A 21387-nucleotide genomic window follows, 5' to 3' on the forward strand; every position below is an offset into this window, starting at 1 on the left:
ACAAAAGGCCAGTTACTCTTAGCCATTTGAGTTTTGGGGAAAACATAACGTGTGGAGGAATTTCCTCTGCTATACTCCTCCATTTCCCATACAGTTCCTTGAGATTGTAGGTCCTCTTCCTCATAGGGGTAACAAACTTTGTTCATTAGAGGCATATAGAAGTTTGAACCAAGCTGGACATGAGCCATTGTGAAAGAATGGCAACGGTGACAGTAGCATTGCTTAGCTGGTGTGTCTGATGCACCATTTGAAGAAATGAATTGTTTCTCAGATTTTGTCGGAATCCCTGTTCATGATGCGGCAAATCAAAATGATGGTGCTCTTTTGCAGCAAGTGATGTAACAGTAATGTTAGGTAAGGAGGCTCCAGGCATTTCTTCCTCCACTACCCACATTACAGTAGCGATGATGGCAGCAGTCAAAGTCAGACCAAGGATGCAGATTGTACAGCCGTTGCACATTGTCGCAATGATCTCCTTCTTCTTAGGCGAGCTCATTTCCATCGGCAAACAACGAAACAGATGATGCCCAAAGGTCCTGAGAAGGCGTTGGTTTCTTCACTAACTTTGAGACGAGTAGTCACTAATAGGCTACCCCTCGTTGTAGTCAGTCTTTAACCATCCAGGACAGTGGCTCAAACAGTCTCTTTCTGCGAGCGATGAAATGTCTTTCTTCCTGGATCGAAGAAGATATCTAGATGTACCAGGGATCGTGTGGTCCGAGAAAACATCCTCAGGTCCGTCAGGTGACGCAGCTCGTCTTTTCTCAGTGACCAGAATTTTGCGGTGATCTGTCAATGCAGCTGGGCTTACAAGGGCATGCGGCATGGAATCGCCAGGCCGCAGATCGTGGCCTTCACCCTGCGACCTGTCTGGAAGAACTTCCTGTACCTGCTGATAAATAGAAGACAAGCTGTCAGTTAACTGGGACAAATAGTCACTCAGCAACACATGGGGTACATCATGATAGAGCGAGGCTTAGGGATTCCCCAAATATTCATAGGCCTGCCAAACACAACCTCATGTGGCTGGGCAGGGATCCAGAGCACACTATATGTATCTAAATGATATTCTCATGTTCAAGTATTCATTCATTCGGGATAGATAAAACCAAACGTAAATTTTCAAAAGTTTTATTCATCAGCAGTGTTCACCTCTTGGGAATCACTGTACCTGTCACTCAAGCCTACACGTGTTTCATCACAGCATGTGGCTGTGACTCTTCAGGGCTGATCTTAATGATCGAGGCGCGTGGTCGGGGAACCGGTGATAATTCCAACCCGGTCCTTATCGGGTGGTTTTTTGTTTAAAGGGTCACGGCACCAGTCGGTTGGTCCGGTTGCCGTCAGCAAACTGTTAAATGCGAAGTTCACAACGGATAAGATTCAGTAACGGTATTCAGGCCGTGTACAGCCCGTGATTAAGCCTTGTACAGCTTCGGTCTCCAAGTGCGGGACTTGGAGACCGAATATCATTTAGATACATATAGTGTGCTCTGGATCCCTGCCCAATCAGAATAAGAGGGAGGTTTTTGTACCTCTTCTCTTTACAGAGGTTAATGTTTTCCTCTGGCCAAGAAGCACCTACCTTGATACCACGACAATCTAATACTTTACCGTGAGAAGTTGAGCGCCAACATTTCTGAACACTTAAAAAACCTACTCATAGACTATTCAACAACCTCATGTGGCGTAAGGCCAGATCGGGTATGTGGTATTGATATGATAGAAAGTAGTGCTTGGGGCAGGGCATCAGGCCATTTCAAAGACGTGGAAGCCTGTATTTTAGCCAATTTCAATTTCAGGGTGAAGTTGTAATGGTCTGTTTAATCCCCAACCCTTTCATGACATATTCTACAACTTTCCCAGTTAAATGAGGTCCATTGTCCATTTGCAGGACCTCAAAAGGTGCAGTTGATGTCGCGATCCCTCCAGTTGGAGTTTGCGTTCACTTTCCAGGATTAAACTGGAGACAGACCATACAAGACTGGACTATCTTTTTAGAAGTGGCAGCAATATCAGGATGATCCCGAACTTGATAAGTTGTATTGCTATTGAGGATACAACAACATGTGCCGGCCCGTGTGCCATGTGAATCAAGGGATATGAGTAGGCTGTGGGTAACTTCCATTTGGTCATATCTTTATTTCTCCACCAGCCCTCATCATTCAGTGTTCTCTCCTTAGACCATTGATCTACTTCGTCAGCAGAGGCAGATTGTTGCATGTCCAGCACTTCCTGCCTGGCATCATGCCAACGTTCAGCTTGTGACTTCACCACATACATGGAGTTGGTACTTCGCTGCATTGTGGTCTCACGGGCTGGGTGATCTGCAAATGCATTTACGTGCTCCTATTTTATCAGTCACTTTCTTGCGTGCGCTACACTTAACAATTGCTACTTTTTTAGGATAGGTTAGGGCAATAAGAAGATTATGCACTAATTCTCCAAGCACTATCTGTGTCCCATGTGAGGTGAGCAAACCCCTTTCTTTCCATAAGTGACCAAAATTATATTCCACCCCAAATGCATACTGGCTATCGGTAAAAATATTGACAAGTAAGTCTGTACTAAGCTCACATGCTCTTATTAGTTAGTGTAGACTGGAGTTCCTAATACTGGTGCAGAACAACGGGCTTGACGTGACTGTTGGAAGGCATTCTGACATTCAGTAGTCCATGGGAAAGGCATTGGAGTGTCTTTAGTCAAAAGGACCAACAAAGGTTTAATAATGTGTGAAAAATTAGGGATCCACTGTCTACAAATATAAAGTAAGGCCAATCAGTGCACGGACATCCTTCTGAATGCGGGGTACAGGAGTGTCTAAAACGATCTGAATGTGGCCTGGTGTAAGTGCACATCCCTCCTTAGACAGGAGGTGACCTAAATAGGTATCCTGCTGTCTACAAAATTATAATTTCTTTCTAGAGACTTTGTGATGATGGGAGGCAAGAAATTATAACAATAACAGTGTTCGTTCTTTACACTAGGTAAGGAAGCCAGAGCGGCATCCTCATTAATAAGACAGGATCTCTCAACCATTGAGTAATTGTCATTCAAAATAACAAGTCCAAATTAAAATGACTGTGAAAGTGGGCTAGGTGTAGGTGTCCCATCAAATCCTATTGATGTTATCATTATGCCGGACAGGAGAGCAATAGGAACAATTTTTTAGACAGCGCACTACGGGTAACCCCTGTATCAACCAGAAACCGATCAGTAGATCCCAAGACATTTGCATCATTATAAGGACCCATTTGATCTACTGGCACCTCAACTGATTCCTAACCCCATCCTAGGCCTCCCTATGCATAATCGGAATCTGCAAGGGCATCAGCAGAATAATCAGACATTTGATATTGATTTTGTTTATCAAAAGTGTTAGAGTAATTTGGTCCTTGTTCAACTGCTTCAAATCTGGGATGAGTTACTGTACCTCCCCTGTTTCCTAAATTCCCTGGGCGTCTTCTCACATTACCCCTTCCCCATTGGTATTGTTGACTTTGCAAAAGAGGGCACTCAGAACGCCAATGCCCAGTATTTTTACAATAAGCACACTGATCAGGGGACAAATGTGCTTGATGGAGAGAGGGCACCCCAGGTGTATACATTACATGACTGCTTCCTCCACCTCACCTAAATGGTGGAGCATATACTTGAGCCAACATAACTTTTGTCTTTAATTCTTTAACTTTCTTATCCTCCCTGCATTTCGCTTCCTGTTCCTGTCGCTCATAATATTGGGCCATAGTCAAAAGGGGAACTGGGGAAGACGTGGTCCAAGAACTCTCGCTGGCCTTTAAGTGACTAGCTATTTCCGGTAACATTTTAGCGACAAATTTATCAACAAACAAATGCCTACCTGTATCATCGGCCAATGACTGATCACTAAAATCATGAAATGTCTCTTCAAATCTTAAAAAGAAATCAGAAACTAACTCATCCTTTTTCTGTTTACAGGACGCTAACGTAGTCCAATCTATTTTCTTAGAGGGTATGGGAGTCTTTAACTAAGTCACAATAGCTTTAGGAAGATCTAATATCTCCTTCTGAGGTTTCTTCGCAGGCTCCCTTTCCGCATCTATTTGTTGTAAATGTTCCCAGGTATCACTATATGCTACATTATCATTTATTTTACATATTGTTCTCCACATATCAGGGGGCAAAATAAGCCCAAAGAACATATCAATATCTGGCAAGGTCATAGGCCCTCTGCCGGTCTAGGCGGGCCTGAGTGACGGTGACCGCGTAGGAGCGGAAAGCCCCTGCGGCATTGGTAATTAGCGCTGCCTAAGCACTTGAAAAAGCACACAATACATTAGTTATAGGCCGAAAAAAGGAGAAAAGAAACAAATACTCATCTGTTTTGCTGCTGGAGCTGCGAAGACAGAGGGGGATAGACTTGCTTAACAGGATTTTATACGGCAGACTGGGACATGATTGTATGGACTTTGTTTTGATTTTCCCTGATGTTCATGAGAAATGTAGTCTTCCATAAATTTCATATTTATTGAAATGGCTGCTGGAGTTTATAGGTTATAAATAAAGTGAACAAAGTGCAGCCTAATCCTCGCCTCCGTGTCCTGACATAGAATTGCATTATTTGGGAGTTTAAATCTCATTCTCAAACCTTTTTAAAAAGGGAAAAGACGAAGGAGCAAAGGGTAATGCAGCCCTATAGGCTGTAGCTATGTAGATAGGAAAAGTGCCTGCACCTTTAAGGGCTCACAGCCAACCAGCTGGTGGCTGTTGCTCCTGGTGACAGGATCATTGGGGCAACATCCTTTTTCCTGTAGGCAGAATCACAGCCTGCCTTTACTCCACAGTCTCTATCCCGACTGCGACATTATCACACGTTCCTTTACCACACAAGTTTTTACAACGATTTGCTTTAGGGGGCAAGTTGTTGGACTGGTGTTGGATTTTAAGTTCAACCCATTCCCTACTGATACATTGACTGGAGTCGGAATAGTAATTTATATTATTCCAAAGTCCAGCCCCCCCCCAAGCCAAGTCAACTTGAGTGGTAAAGGAATGTGTGGTAACGTCGCAGTTGTGGTCGTGACTGCGGAATAAAGGCATGCATGGGAAATGCATGCTGGTTCCATCATACATCTGGATCTTGGAGCACTGAGGTCAGCTTCTTTGTCTTTTTTGCCTCAAAATTCTCCCTAGGACATTTTTGACAACTGTTTCACGTGACAGATTTCATCTGTGTTTTTCTGTCATTTTCTACAGAAAGTTTTTTTCCTTCATCAAATAAAATGTCATCCTTATTTGACAAGTGTCTCGCCTGTGGAAGAAAGAAAGCCAAGTCAGACCCACATGATGTCTGTATCATCTGTCTTCCTGACAGTCACATCCCTGACAGGAGTTCTCACTGCAGGACCTTTTCCAAATGTACCCTGAGGGTCAGGGAGAAGATTTGCCTTCATGGGACAGAGGAGCAACGTATGCAGCAGCAGGTGCAGTCTGAAGTTGAAATGTCACGGGCGCGAGCAGAGGGCGAGTCCTCTACCAGGATTCTTTCACCTTCCTCTCAGGATTCCAGGAGAGGGAGATCCAATAAAAGAGAACACCATCCAAAACAACATTGTTTCAGGTCGATGTTGAAAGCTGAGTCATCGTCAAAGAGGAAGTGACACTGCGACAAGACATAGGAGATCGACATCAAAGGATACCAAGATGTGGAGATGCAGGAGATGTTCAAAGTCGAGGTCTATTGACGTCAAAGCATAGGGGGAAATTGACGTTGAGAAGTCTTTCGGCATTGAGACACTGCAGACCTGTTGAAAGAGTCAGAAAATTGAGGTTAAGACGCTCACCATCAACCTCTGATTCTGAATATTCCAGGGCATATTCACCATTGTCACCTATCTATCCTCCAGACTCTCCTACACCTGCTCCGGCTCCACCACCTCCTCCTGCTCCTCTTCCACCTTCTTTGCCAGCGCCTCTTCCACAAATAGAGACACCTGTGGAAGCACCTCCACCAACGAGACCTCTTGCTTTTCCTCAAAGATCAAGATCTCCCCTCTCTAAATTCTCATGATAGTCAAAGAGCGCAAATGCCTTTGAGACATCGCCATCAGTATTAGGACGCCTCTTCGCGACAATCACTTCTTCAATCACATTGTTACCATCATGCAGCCAGATCTAAATCCAGAAGATGGTCAAGGCACAGGTCTCTTTACTCTACCTCTCCCTCCAGTGCTGAGAGATACTCACCAACTCTGACCCAATTAAGAGTTTTCAAAAGATGCTTGTGCAAGGGGCATCAAAGTTGAACATTTCATTGTCTTCCTCAGTGGGCGGCCCCTCTTACCTTTAGTTCTGCGTTTATTAAAACCTGCCATGGAGCTGTTCCTTATGCCAGATGCAGCCAAATCAGCTCTGTTGAGGCTCCAGTATAGGCCTCTGGAGCAAGACCCATTGCTCCTTCGTTATGCTCCTCCCCCTGATTCAGTGGTCATTTTAGCAGTAAAAAAGTTGCACTCTTCTACTTCTTTGTCTACAGTTCCTCGGGACAAAGAGAGTAAGAAAATGGATTCATTGGGGCGCAAGGTGTGTGGTACAGCAGCTACCATCATGAAAGCAGCAAGTGTATCAGCCTTCACTCCCACTACCCACTGCAAGTAAGAATCAACAAGCTAGTCAATTACCATCTCTGTTAACTCTTAAAAATGAAGGCACTCATCTCCAACAGTTATTTCAGATCAGTTGTACAAGCTACAGATATCTCTGGCATTCATGGCTGGAAAGCTATCCTGGACTTCCTAAATCTTACCTTGCTTAATTAAACTGATTAATCTATCAGCAGCATATTTAGTGTATAAGTGAAAAAAACACAACTCCATCACCCACTGTGTTTAAGTTACCTACTTCCAGTTACTTAACTTGACCGTCAACAAGGCACTATAATTCATTTGTTCACTTAATACCTATTGCTGAGGACAACAGCAATTGTTTGTCTACGTGTCTCACTTACTTGTTCTGCATTGCTGTTGTTTTTCATAGTGTTACTATTTTCTTTGTCTATTGTCATAAATACATTCATGTATTACTGCCACTATCAGGTCTTAAAAGGAGAGGAATTAGGCCATGTGATTGGTGAGGCTGGTGTGGGCTGCTTGAAAGTCAGAAAGGATGCTATGAAAGAAACAACAAACAATAGGAGTGGTTTCATCAGACTAGAGGTGCATCTGCGGGTACACCAAACACAGCAGATCTAAATAGGTGCTATATAGCGCATTGAGGTGTTGTTTGGGGCTCTTTCGCTCCAATCGGATTGCCATGTCCCCTATAATTGGAGAAGGGGACTTAGGGAAGTACTATTCCTAGGCCCGTGGGATGAAATAAATCGTTGATGGTTTGGATGAAACTATATGGGTTATTTGAGAATGTGGCTGCAAGCATGGGAAAGTGATTAGTAAGATGAAAGTTAACAGCTTCACCTTGTGTATGTGAGGTGTTAGTTGCTTGTAAATCACACAGTACTTCCTAAAGTTTCAGTCAGTGAGTCAATCTTCCTTGTTTAGGTACAATATATCTTTAAATGATAGTTATAAGTGTAGAAAGGGTTATGATTTCTGTCTGGGTTTTCCCCACTGATAGGTAGGCAGCAAGACGCAACTAAAGAGATTGTCACTAGTCCGTTCTAATCATGGTTTGTAACAAATGCTTTGTTGACCATGTAAATTGGATATGCATGTTTTCAACTGAACTTTTCAAATCTAAAATGGGCACTTCGAGATGTATTATCTCTCGATTCTTAATTCAGGTTTTATACTGTTTATCTCTCTCAGTGTTTGTTATTTTAAGCACTAATTTGTGGAATATATTATTAATTTTGAATGTTTGTCTTCATTCTTTCTTGTAGATGTCTTCTGCAACAAGAATTATATGCATCCCATTGCCATACGGATTTGAAATTGAGACTATGTCATGGAATACAACTTTTTTGTCAGCCCTGTATCAAACGAATGCAAATCCTAGGGTTCTCCTGGAACGGCAACAGTATAATATGGTTGATCAATGGTGTTACGATACAGCAACTTTATGGTACTCCAAATACTTTCCATACATGGTTCTTCTGCACTCACTCATCTTCATGGCTTGTTCTAATTTCTGGTTCAAGTTTCCAGGTACAAGTTCAAAAATTGAACATTTTACTGCTGTGCTGGTGAAATGTTTAGATTCACCATGGACCACCAAAGCACTATCAGAAACAGTGTATGAACATTCTGATATCAGAAAGATTACGAGAGTTTCATCAAAAAAGAAAGATGAAAGTTTGCCAAGTGAACTAAAACATGTAGATCCAACACCACCTACTGTAACATCAATGACCAAAAGCCCAAGCACTAAGTTTCCTTTGAGTGAAGAACAATTATCCGTTTCCAAATCATCTTCCAAGAGCCAAGGAGCTGTAGGTGTTTTTGGGAACCAGGCTGTGACCATCTTAGATAAAAAAGAAGGGGAACAAGCAAAAGCTTTATTTGAAAAAGTCAGAAAGTTTAGAATACACACTGAAAATGGTGACATTCTGTACAGTATGTACACGAGACAAACTATCTTACGCTTTACTCAAGCTATTGTTATCCTCTGTTACGTTGCTGTCTTAACTCCTAAAATGAATTATATTATTGGTTGCATTGATAGCCTGTATGTTACCGGCTTTTCACAATTCTTCTGCCTTCATGGCTTGTTAAGAATGTTTACAATGCTCTCATATGCCTACATTGCAGTAATCATTTTATACAATTTTGTTTGCATGTATACATTATACTGGATTTTCTTTTACAAACTTAAAGAATATTCTTTTCAAGATGTCAGAGAAGAATCTGATATTAACGATATTCCTGATGTAAAGAATGATTTTGCATTTTTGTTGCACTTAATAGATCAATATGATACATTATATGCTAGAAAGTTTGCTATATTCCTTTCAGATGTCAGTGAAAACAGGCTGCTCCAGATACATTTGAATTATGAATGGAATCAAGAAAAGCTCTTACAGCGCACAATTGTAAATGCCAATGGCAAAAATGAACTGCATCTATTTATGTTGCCAGGAATTCCTTCGGCCATGTATGAGTTATTTAATTTGGAAGTGTTGAAGCTGGAACTAATTAAAGATGTCACATTAGAACCACTCATATCTAAGTTAACTTTGCTTAGAGAGCTGTGGATTTTAAATAGCACTGTGAAGATGGAGGCAAAAGCCATTCAGTTTTTGAAAGACACTTTGTACGTATTACGAGTAAGGTTTGATAATGCACAGGAAATACCCCAATGGATGTATGGATTGAAGAAGTTGAGAGAATTATATTTGGAAGGAAACCTTCAGATTGACAGCAAAAATCTTATTCCATTGCAGTCATTTCGTGATTTAGAAGGTTTGAAGTCCCTTCATATAAGATCAAATATCGAAAAATTGCCTGTTGCTGTTATTGACATCGCCAGTCATCTTTATCATCTAAGTTTACATAACCAGGGCATTAGGCTAGTGTTTTTAGCCAACTTTAAAAAGCTTACCAACCTTTCAAGATTAAAGCTTGTACAATGCAATCTTGACCGGATTCCAAGTGCTGTCTTTAGTCTAAGCAATCTCCAGGAGTTGGATTTAAAGGAAAATAATCTCACAACTGTGAATGAAGTTGCAAGTTTTCAGAATCTTAGAAAATTCACATCTTTGAAACTCAACTATAATTCAATAGAGGCTATTTCACCACTTATTGGAAGGGTCACATCGTTAGAAACACTGAACTTCAACAAAAATAAGATATCTGAAATACCATTGAACTTGTTCAAACTAACTAAATTACGACAACTTGAGTTAGGATACAACAGCATTTCAAAAATCCCTCCTGAGATTTCCCAGCTCCAGGACCTGCAGTATTTCACAATTGAACACAACAAAATTCATGAACTACCACTTCAGCTGTTTACATGCACCAAGCTCCGTATTCTTACACTCTCGCAAAATAAGCTAACATTAATTCCTCCAGAGATTGGACAGTTGACACAACTCCGTCAACTTGAAATAAATGCTAATAATCTACGGATGTTACCACCTGAACTCGGAAAGTGCAAGCTTCTAAAAAGGAATCAATTAATTGTTGAAGAAGAAGTGTTTAAAACACTGCCTCAGAGTATACAAGAAAAATTTCTTAGTGCTGAACCAGTCCAACATTGAGGGTTAGTATTTTTTCACATTGTATTATTTTTCTTTACAATGTATTACTTATGTCCAGGGCTACTGGAACAATGCGGCAGGAGAGGGCCAAATTATGCGGCCTGGTGAGTAAATTATGTGGCTAGAAAAAGCAAATTATGCAGCTTAATGCAGCACATTTTGTGATAGTATTACTTCATTATTTTGTGGTTTTAAAATTGGTTAACATTGTCTGGGCATTAGTTGTATCTCATTAGTACCAGTTTAACACCCAAATATAGAAATAAGCGACACAAATGTAACTAGTCAACCTTTGCAAAGTGCCTTTCACTCTGCTGCAACATGTTTTGCTGCATTTGTAGTAACTTTTGAACCATTTGAGCTAGAAACTAATTTGTTTTGTTAAAATCTGCAGATTATGTGGCAAATGCAGAAAATCTATAATTATGCAAAAAGAGACACACAATCGCATAATTCCAGTGATCCTGCTTATGTCTAAGGGTGTTTGCCCGAGTCATTTTCAAAATCTTGATATTTTTATTTTAAGTTACAGTGTTCCTTGTTTTGGAGTACAATGTTTACGTGATCTTTGTATAAATAATGGGGATAACCAGAAAAGAGCAAAAGAAAGCATGTAAATCATAGAATAATATTTAATATGTTGGTTTGTTTACTAACCTTTTTCAGAATTGAACTTGTTTGGGAGTATAAGCATGTACATCAGGAGGTGGTTTCAGCATCCACATGGAGTCCGAGAAGTGACTTCTCATAGGATGTCAGTCAAGTGGGTAGGCCAAAGCCTGAAAGCATTTGTTGACAAAATGTTCAAAGACGAGACAATGTTTGTAGGAAGCTGGCTCTGTATATAATATACCAAAGTAAGATATAGTATGCACAGAGTTCAGTGGATCCCCAGAGGTATAGAAGAGGCAAACTAGTAGTGTGGTTAAGCAGTTAGGCTTACTCGGAGGACGTTTTAAGCATTTATTCTATTCACTTAATCAAGACTGATGGCACACACTCTGAGACAGAATCCAGACCAATTAGGTAAGTATAAAAAAGGTATACTTATGTTTTATTTCTAGAACCAAGCAGGACATGGCACAGGCATGGAGAATATACTTTCAAATGCAAAAGGTTACTAGCAAATGCAGTTGTGAATGGAATTGGAACTGTTACAGGTTTGTATTAACTTTTAAACCCATTAGAATACATAGAAATTACTTTTGATTACTTTTCGGGTACTTGGAGTGTTTGGAGTGATATGACAAGATATCACACACTGGGTCTTACAAAATACAGGTAAATACTACAGTTTTGGGTGTAAAATACAGGTAAATACTACAGTTTTGGGTGTAAAGCACAGTTACTTTGTTCTCAATACAAAAGTCAGTTTTAACAGAGAACATTTTTGGAACAAAAATCAAAAATTGGTTCCTATGGAAGCAAAGAAGGTTTTCGGCTTCTAGGTGAGTAAATGGCCAGCAAGAATAGCTTTTAGGAGTAAGAACTAAGGTTCCCTAAGATTCTGTTAAGCACTCAAATCACACCACCAGCAGCACTAGGGCAGGCTGGTGCAGAGTGCAGGGGCCCAACGTTAGCCGAAGGGGCTAGGGGGGTCTTTAGTCAGGGACTGCTCACGAGCGGGCCACTCGTTGTGGGAGCAGAGCTCCTGGGATTAAGATCATCACTGCAGGGGCCAACAATCAGTACAGGAGCTGCACCACCAGCAGCATGGAGGCAGCCCAATACATAGTCCCAAGAAAACATTGGGAGCCCTGTGATTTCCAATGGAGATCCTCAGTTTGAAGAAAAAGCTGCAAGCTCATGCAGGGAGGTTTCCTGTAGGCGACCACCAGCAGGAGATGTAAGTTGGGGTCTTGAGGGATGCCTGGACACCGGTGGTTGGGCCACCCAATTTTGTGGGGCGTCTGGTGCAGGGGTGTCTTTAGGCGTTGGATCTTTTTACCAGCTTTGGTCGCGGTCTGGGGGACCCCTCAGGTTGAGGCTGAAGGCGTCTGTCTGAAGCACGAGGTAGGTCGAGGATCACAGATCCCAGGTCAGGATGACTGGAGAGACTTCCTCGTAGGAATGGGCCACTCAAACTCGGGCAGTGGGTGTTGGCTTTGGGTGCAGAGTGGTGCAGAACCGCGGAGACGCCTGGATCCGGGTTCTGTGTTGGAGTCTTGAGTGCTGTTTCTATGTGTGCTGCACAAGGCAGCACACATAAAAACAGCAAAAACGAGGAAATGTTAAGCATTTCTCCTTGTTTCACATGTTTGGGTTTTCCCTGGTCTTAATTTTGACGCTGCCTCCTATTTACCCTGCCCTTAAATAGGATGCTGCATCAAAATAAATGGGTGTTGCAGTGGAATGCCCACTGCAACACCCATTGCCCTCCCCTTTCACACTAAATACAGTGTGAAAGGGTGCATTATTCACAAGGCAGCTTTATGCCACATTAAGTGGCTAACTCTGCCTTGTAAATAAGGCAAGGCCCCTATCACCATCAAGTTACTGAAAGTGACATAGTGGTGGCGATAAAGGCTTGTAAATATGCCCAGTTTTCTTTTAGATGAAGGCAGGGCATGTCCTCCGGGTTCTGGATAGCTGCTGGACACGCCAGATCTTTAATGTGAGCAAGTCGAAGTCAGGACAGGCCGGTAGAGCTGGGGCCAAAGCAATTGGTGTCCTCTTCTTCCTGGACACCAATTGCTTCTTTCTTCCTCGAATCTGAGGAGGCAAGTTTCAGGGTCACCCCTAAATACTAAATTTAGGGGCACTACAGAGGTGTGTAGGTCGGGACCAATAGATCCCTTTCTTGGAGTGAGTGCACCCCCTATTATGCCGCCCTCCAGTGGGAGGTGGGCATGAGGCTCTCTCTAAATGGCTGTGTCCCCTCATCTTCCAGATGGAGGGAACTGAGATGCGTGCTTCATCTCGCCTCCCCACCTGGCAAAATTGGACAGACCTCTCTTCCTCACTTGATTTTCCCACAAAGTCTCCCACCCAAAGTGGGGGTCAGAACCAGTGGGAGTCAGTTGCTGGAGGCAGCAAATGGCAAAGTCAGCTCACAAAGGTGGCAGGCCTTTGAAACTTACCCTTTGTGGACCCAACCCATCATGGGGGAGGAGGCATGACACCTCTGCCCAGAATGGGCTTTCTTTCTGGACCCAGAGAGCGGAGGCCATTTACCCAGGGGTCCAGAAACCTGTCTTTTTTTTTTTGTCCTCATTCGCCTTTTAACCATTGTAGACAGACCGTCTGTTCATACCCCAACTCATCGATCTAAGCTGGCACAGGCTCTTTTGGGAGATTCTTTCGATACCTGTAGGGGTATACTTCCAGACTGACATGCTACTATCCCTCAAAAGAAGACGTTTTGGTTTCACTCCCACTTGATCTAAACGATCAGAAGGACTCTTTCGGTCTCTAAAGGGGAAGGCCCAGCGTAGTCCAGGGAGTATCCAATAGGCATAATCATCAGACCCGCCCTTCATTATTGAAAAAAAAAAGGTTTTCTTTAACTATTTCCATTGAAGCAGCAGGTCCCAGTATGCGATCTTCTTTAGGCTACCAAATCTAGCCAGGTCCATCTTGGATGTTTCATATAGGGAGTTCAGCCAATCTGATTGTTTAGGAGGGTCCACATCTACCCACTCTTTACAAATTTGTCTCCTTGCCAATAAAATAGCATAACATAAGAGAGCTCTTGCTGGACCACCAATGTGACTGTTGATACCAAAAATAATCAAAGTCAGGTCCAATAGGATTGGTACTTTCAAAATTCTGTCCATTGTTGTCCGTACTTCTTCCCCAAAAATAACAATTGAGGGGCAGTCTTTGAACATGTGTATGTCGGAGGCCTCTGCTAACCCACATTTTTTACATTTAACTTGGGAGCCTTTAATGATTCTTGATAAACTAAGGGAAGATAAATATGCTTGATGAACCGTGAAAATGTGCTTCCTCCTCAGCCAGGAAGGTTTAATTAAGCTAAAAGGTGTTTTAAAAGAATCCTGCCATGATAGGTCACACTGTACCCCTGGCATATGTTCACTCCAGAGCTTGTTAGCCAATGTAAACTCCCAATCCACCTCCTCTTCTATGGCCCAATACCAGTATGACACCTCCTTCCTCCCTACTTGTCTTTCCACCAACTGCTGCTCTAGGCTGTTTCCCTCACCAATCAATGTATTCTGTCTAATCTGAGACTGAACCCAACTTTGTTGCTGAATATATTGAAATCTTGAGAGATCGCTGCCCACTCTCATCTTTAGATCTTCCCATGAGATGAACTTTTTATTACTAACCAGATCTCCCCATACTTCTAGTCCAGCGTCTTTAAGTGGGATTGCCAGCTTGTCCCGAAGGCATTCTGGAGAGCCCGGAGAGTCCCAGAGTGGTGCTAAATTGGAGAAATAGTTGAGCCCTGTTAGATTTCTAAACGTTGCCGAATTTTCTGGCAAATCCCTGTAGGACCTTCAATTTGAGCTTTTTAAAAAATGTTGGTCGCTGAATTTAAACATTAAGCCCTCCTCCGATAGGCCCACCCTTTCTAACATAGACAGTAACATATCTCCACCCCCTGTGTCAGTAGGCATTTTTAATAACATCCAAGAATATGTAAGTTGAAAAGCCCATGCGTAGTATTGAAGATCAGGTAGTGCCAGACCTCCTTTCTCCCTCCTACGCCTTAGCTTCTTCCATGTTATCCTGGTGGATCTATATGCCCAAATAAAAGAATTTATTTCTTGTTGAAATTTTTCTATAATGTGTTTGTCAAAGTGCAGAGGAATTGTGTTAAAAAGAAAAGTGGCGCTGGGTAACATGGACATTTTATCAAGATTTACCCTTCACAGGACAGATAGAGGGAGATGGGCCCATATCTTCATCTGTTTACAGCACTCTTGCCGAATTCGTGTCAGGTTAACTTCTGCTATTTTCTCGATGTCTTGTACAATTCTAACCCCCAGGTATCGCATGTTATGGCTTATATGATGTACTGAGCCTGAGATGTTCCAAGTCATAATTTCTGTTTTCCCAGCATTTATCCTGAGATTTGCCTAAAATCCTCTGCCAATTTGACGACTGCTGGGAAGGTTGTATCTAGATCTGCTGATAATATTATTATGTCGTCCGCATACAGTGCCACCTTCCTCTCCCTCATAATGCTGCACAATACATTGCTATTGAAAGGCATTTAGACTTGTATACTGTCAGCAGGGCCTCAGTGGGACGGGATCCCAAGCGTTTGGCGAAGCCCAGTAACGCTGAGGATGATCTGGTGACAGCTATGCCTTTTGCTTGAAGTTAGGGGGCCCAGGGGCCCTTTTCGTCAAAAATTACGCCCAGGTATGAGAATACCGGGACCCTGGATACCTCCTCACCATTACAGGCAAAGCGTTTTATTTTAGTAGCCTTTGGGTGTTTACCCACAACCATGACGTGATTTTTTGTTATTTACCGGGAGGTCTAGAGATTGCATAAACTCTCCGAAAGCATCAAGGAGTCTCTGCAACCCCAAGCCTGTGCGGGCTAAAAGCACTGCGTCATCCGCGTAGAGAAGAGCTGGTACAGCATAGTTCCCAGCTCGCGGTATGCCTGGTGTGACCCCCTCCAGAGATTTTTCAAGAGAATTAATATATAATGTGAACAGAAGGGGTGCCAGTATGCACCCCTGTCTGACACCTCGTTTAGACCTAAAGGACTTAGTACATCCCCCTTCCTTAGTTACTCTAGTACGGCTAAAAAGTTCACCAGTGACGGGTCTATCCCTAGGTTAATCAGGGTGGACCACAACTTTGCACGATTGACGAGGTCAAAGGCTGATGTCAGGTCCATGAAGGCCAAGTATAGCAATCCCTCCTTGGCTTGGGTATATTTACCAATTAAAATGTAAAGATTTAGGCATTGATCAAGTGTGCCTCTCTTGGCCCTAAACCCGTATTGTAATTCAGAGAGGACCCCCTTCTCCTTCAGGCAGTCTCCAAGTCTCTGCAGAATGACTCTGCCCAAGATCTTAACGGCAGAGTCAATCAGAGAGATCGGCCTGTAGCAGGCAGGATCACTCCTCGAGCCTTTTTTAAATATGGGTATTATGGTGGAAGTAGCCCATGACAAAGGGAACCCTGCTATCGATGTAGAGTTAAAGACGTTTGTTAATATTCTAGCCCAAAACTTAGGCAGAGTTCTGTATAAATCAGCAGGGACGCCGTCTGGGCCAGGTGCCTTATTTTTTGTCATCTCCTCTATGGCCTTTTGGACCTCAGCCTCATCAAAGCGTAATGGAGTAACTGGATGCATAAGTGCAAAGCCCAGCTCTTCCATATTGCCCTCCTCACTGTCATATATCTTACTGAAGTGGGCAACCCATACCTCGCCAGCGATCACACAATCCGTGACCGATTTGTCAGTTCCAGTAAAGTATGAGTGATTAATCAAAGCCCAGAATTTACTGCTATTTTTAATGACATCAGTTGACATAAGGTTTTCCCAGGCCTCCCTCTTGATGGCCTTTCTGCGATTCACCATCGCCATCTTGTAACTCTTTCTTCGCCCAGCTACAAGCGTGCGATTCCTGGGAGTTTGTTTTAGAGCTGACATTAGTTCCTTATGTGTTTTTGAGCAGTTAGCATCAAACCACCTAGGTTGGTTTGGTGCGTCCCGCCTTTTTTTTCATCTCAGATCCTGATTAATTTGAGTACAGATTGCAACAAAGGAGCCGATGATGTCTTTATCAGCTGCCATGCCATCTGAACAAGTTACCATATCAGCATGTACCTTAGTCGCAAGATCCTGCATAAAGGTATCTGGGACTACCTTGGCCCAGTTAAGTCTCCTACCCTGATCTTTGGGTACAAGGTCATTGGTAGAACCAGCCAGTCCCTCCTCCCGTCTAGGCATGGCGTCCCCAAAGGTCAATAACAGTACCAGAGGGTTGTGGTCACTAAAGGCTGATACTACAACTTCCTAGGAAATGGTCACCTTTACTATGCCTGCTAAGACGAAAATAAAATCAATCACTGTGTCAGCGTCTCTACCTTTAAAAGTCGGGGCGCTACCCTCTCCCCTGGCCCTGTCTACCTCGAAAAGGTTTGTGTTGGCAAGTAAGTCTTCCAACACTTCCCCTTGTGGTGTGTGTTCAAAATGGGTGGTGATTGAGCCAGGTGGACCAGATTGATGTTCTGCCAGGCAATCCCACCTGCAGGGGTGTATATTAAAATCACCCATTAATATTACTTCAAATAAAGCATTATGATTTGACTTGTATTCATCTAGGAAACCAGTCAGAGAACCTACATGACAATTCTGCGTGTTCTTGTCGGGGGCATTATAAAAATGTATCAGTAAAATAGTTAAGTACTTGGGGCTAACCCACTCAATACACAGGATGTTAGCTGAGGTTGTGTCCAGCTTTCTAAAAGAGCCTGATAATTGGAGTTAAATGAGCATATACAGCCCTCCTTTAGGTCTCATACCTAAACCAGGGGTCGCCTTCACAGAGTGGCTGCTATACCCATCCAGACAAAAGTTATCCCCCGTGTCCCAAGTCTCTTGTAGGGCAATAATGTCGTATTGAGATACAAAGTGTGACCACCGGTCATCTGCAACTGTGTTTCTCAGCCCCGCCACGTTCCAGCTCAGTAGACTATGGGTGACGCTGCAATCATTCTCCCTCTTCCGAGCTGTACCGCCCTGCTCTGTGTGAGTTAGTCAGTTATTGGCCTCCAAACTGGAGAGGGGAGAAAAACTATTTGACCCACTTAGGGCAAGTTGGGTCCCTTGACTCTGTAGACCTGGTAAACATAGTGGGGTTATACCCTAGTCCTCTGCCCTCAATATAGACTGTCGTGTTTGATCGGAGATGTTCTCCCTGGCTGGGACTCTTAAGACAGGACGTGAAAAAAGTGGCGCTCTTGAAATGTAAGACTTAGACTGTGGATAAGAGTTGGGAGGATAAAGGAGGGGAGGATAAAAAAAGCCAAGAGGGAGCGGCCTAATGCCAGTCCCATCAATCTCTGATCCATCCCACAGCAAACTATCAGCAATATTTGCCCTCTTAAAATTGATCACCACACAATCCCCCGGTATACATTTGTCTCTCTTTCCTACCCGTTCCACTCGTCTGACCATAATAATGTTTGCGGCGACTAAACTGTGAGCACCACCTTTTTGTCCTGTTCAAAAGATCTGCCTCAGTTTCCACTGACCCATTTGTTAAGCAAGGTACCCCAAATAGGATTACCACTAAGGGTGCGGCATGTGGGGGGAGGTTTAGTGTGCCTGACTTGCTATTACCGGGTCTAATGGCAGAACTCTCAAGGCCGGCAAACGTTTTTGACCTACCCTCAGAAGAATCAATTTGTTTCCCCCCACATGGTGTCTCAACCCTGTGCCCTCGAGTGATATGGTTTATGGGCAGAGTATGGGGAGTTATATTTAGGTGAGGGTCAGTGGTTGGCCTCTGCCTTTCTATTGAAATTGGTCCCCCATGTTCTTCCCTGCCGTGCTTTTGGGCAATGTGTTGTGCTCTAAATTCCCTTATAAACTCATCAATGTGTTCACATTTCTTTAAAATATTGGCCACACAAGAGTTCAGGAAGTCCACTATATCCTTGGTGATATTCACAAGAGCTGGCTCCAACGGAGATTCAAATAGCTCTTCTACTTGGTCCGCCAAATGGGCAGGGCAGCTAGGGATAGACTTGTCGTCAGGTTTTACTTTGGGCTGTTTACGTGGTCCTTTCTTGTAGTTGCGTTTTCCTTTGTGATTAGTAGAGTCCCGGACCTCAGGCTGCTCAACGCTACTCCTCTTTGGAGTTTCCGTAGTTCCCACTACAACAGGGTGTGCCTGCGGAGGATTTGCTATCACAATGTCTGGTTCTAGTGGAATAGATGGAACCATATCCAGGGGCAATATGCACTCAGAGTCAACTTGTGTGGTGGAAGATAAGTCAAGTCCCAATTCCTTTTCAGCGTTGGCAATTTGGACATTTAGGGCCCCCACTGCGGACGTTAAATAGGATATAATAGTTTCATTTTTTCTAGGCACTTTGGCCTTCTTACCTTCGTCCGACTTTTGATTCATTTTGCGCTTCCCCATCCTACAGGCCAAGGGGGGTGGCCCGACCAGACCTCTGCTGGCCCCTGATGGCCACAGATGGCCTGCCCTCTGCCCGGGCTCAGCCCGGCGACGCCCGCGCCCGTCCCGCGGGGCGGGAGGCGTTCCGCGGTCTTAAGCGCCTCCAGGCGCAGCGGTAGCGTCACGAGCGCGCCAGGACCCAGGGCTGCTGGGCAATGTAGTCCCCAGACACGGGGAACCGGGAGAGCACCTGATGGACAAATGCGTTGCCGTTTCCCTCACGGCTGTTGGTCGGCGAATGTCAGCGGGAATCGCTGTGCGAGCCTCCTCTCGGCCCTTTGCTGGTAGGTGATTTTGGAAGAAGCAATATCTATTGCACCGACCAGGTCTGGTGTAAGGTCTGCCAGCTGTCTCCCTTTTACAAACCCCTTTTGGTCGGGATGAAGAATATCCTTAGTTACCCCCCTAACCTAGCAGCCAGAATGGAAGTAAAAATCTTATAGTCGGCATTTAAAAGCGAAAGTGGGTGATATGATACACAGCTAGAGGGTTTTTTCCCTGGTTTTAAAATCAGGACCACTGTGGCGTCATTCCATGATACAGGTGGACTAGATCCTTTCAAAAAGATACTGTTGAATAAATGGGTTAAGATAGGGATTATACTCTCCCCAAGTGATCTATATAATTCAACAGGTAGTCCATCAGGACCAGCCGCTTTCCCCCTTTTGCCCTCTGCCAATGCCTTCCTTACTTCCTCTTGCGTTATACTCTGTTCAAGGTCTAACTGTTGCTCAGCACTAATAGATATTAAACCATGATCTTATCCTAGTCTTATTCTCTATAGAGGTCTCTTTATATATCTCCTGAAAATATTCCAGGAAGTCCTCTCCAATACCTTCATCCAAAGACGTGGAGGCTTCCCCTTCAGAGATTTCCTTTATATGGTTCCGGAGCTGGTTGGTCTTAGTTTTCCAAGCCAATAGCTTCCCAGCTCCTTCCCCATACTCAAAGAGGGCAATCTTACTAGCCTCCCATCTACGCATTATACCTTCTAACTTTTCCTTCAGAATTTTACATTTGTTGATATCCACATTTTGGCCTATTCCCATCTGACTATTCATTCTATCCTCGACTATCCTCATTTCTTGTTCGAGAGCTGAAATCTCTTCTTTATATTTTCTGCGCCTAAAACTTGATCTACTAGTTATATTACCCCTCAAAAAAGATTTAAGGGTGTCCCATAATATTTTGATATCAGCTGTACCCAAATTAGTCTCCACAAAAAAACTGACTTCGCTGAAGAGAAAGCATGTTTCCTCCTCTTCGAGTAACAGAGTGCGATCAAGAGACCACATTTTGAGCTGTTGTTCCTGTATACATTCTAAAGTCAGCAAAATACCCGAATGGTCCGACAGATGGGATGGCAAATATTTTATATCCTTTACTCTGTCCCTAAGAATGTAGCTAAGCAGGATATAATCGATACAAGACTTATGCTTATGTTTAAAATTCCTATAGGATACTCCCAGTTGTTTACCTGACCTCTCTCTCCAAATGTCACTGAGCCCCATTTGAGACATTATTGACAGAAGAGACGCCCTAGACCTCGAAGGTACTGTAGACCTACTGTTAGGAGATTTGTCTAATTTGGGATGTAAAAAAATGTTCAAATCAGCTGCCCAGATCACAGGCTCTGGGAAATCCAATAAGTGCAAAGAAATAGTATGAAGGCTTGAGGGATCGTCCTGATTCGGCCCATAATAACCAAATAGAGTTAGGAGAGCGCCCCTAAAAATTATCTTCACTATTAACCATCGCCCCCCTGGGTCGGCCTTATATTGTACGATCTGTACTTTAGCCGATTTTTTTAAGAGAATAAGCACTCCCCTGATATTAGCCGTCTGGTCAGTACACACAAAAGAATCCACCCATCTCTGAGATTTCAACATTTCTTTTGTTTCTGCCTCATGAAGGTGTGTCTCCTGGATGACCATGGCCTGTGCTGGGGAATCTTTTAAATACTCCAAAATCTTTGCTCTACGCAACCTCACACGCAGGCCATTCACATTCCAGGACAACATCTGCAATGTCATCATGTTACTAAGGCTCCGTCCTTACTTTGCCCAGA

The 21387-nt window shown here is 43.4% G+C and overlaps 1 protein-coding gene across 1 annotated transcript in view; it reads left to right on the forward strand.

Annotated features, from left to right (window-relative positions):
- Positions 1-10195, forward strand: part of LOC147748935 (volume-regulated anion channel subunit LRRC8A-like) — a 56033-nt gene extending 45838 nt beyond the window's left edge. Inside the window, exon 2 of the mRNA XM_086936503.1 lies at positions 7877-10195. Coding sequence (XP_086792629.1) covers positions 7877-10195 — 2319 coding nt within the window. The remainder of the gene's footprint in view (positions 1-7876) is intronic.
- Positions 10196-21387: the final 11192 nt, after the last annotated feature.

Source organism: Lissotriton vulgaris, chromosome 1_1, assembly GCF_964263255.1.
Source record: "Lissotriton vulgaris chromosome 1_1, aLisVul1.2, whole genome shotgun sequence".
Classification (NCBI taxonomy): Eukaryota; Metazoa; Chordata; class Amphibia; order Caudata; family Salamandridae; genus Lissotriton; species Lissotriton vulgaris.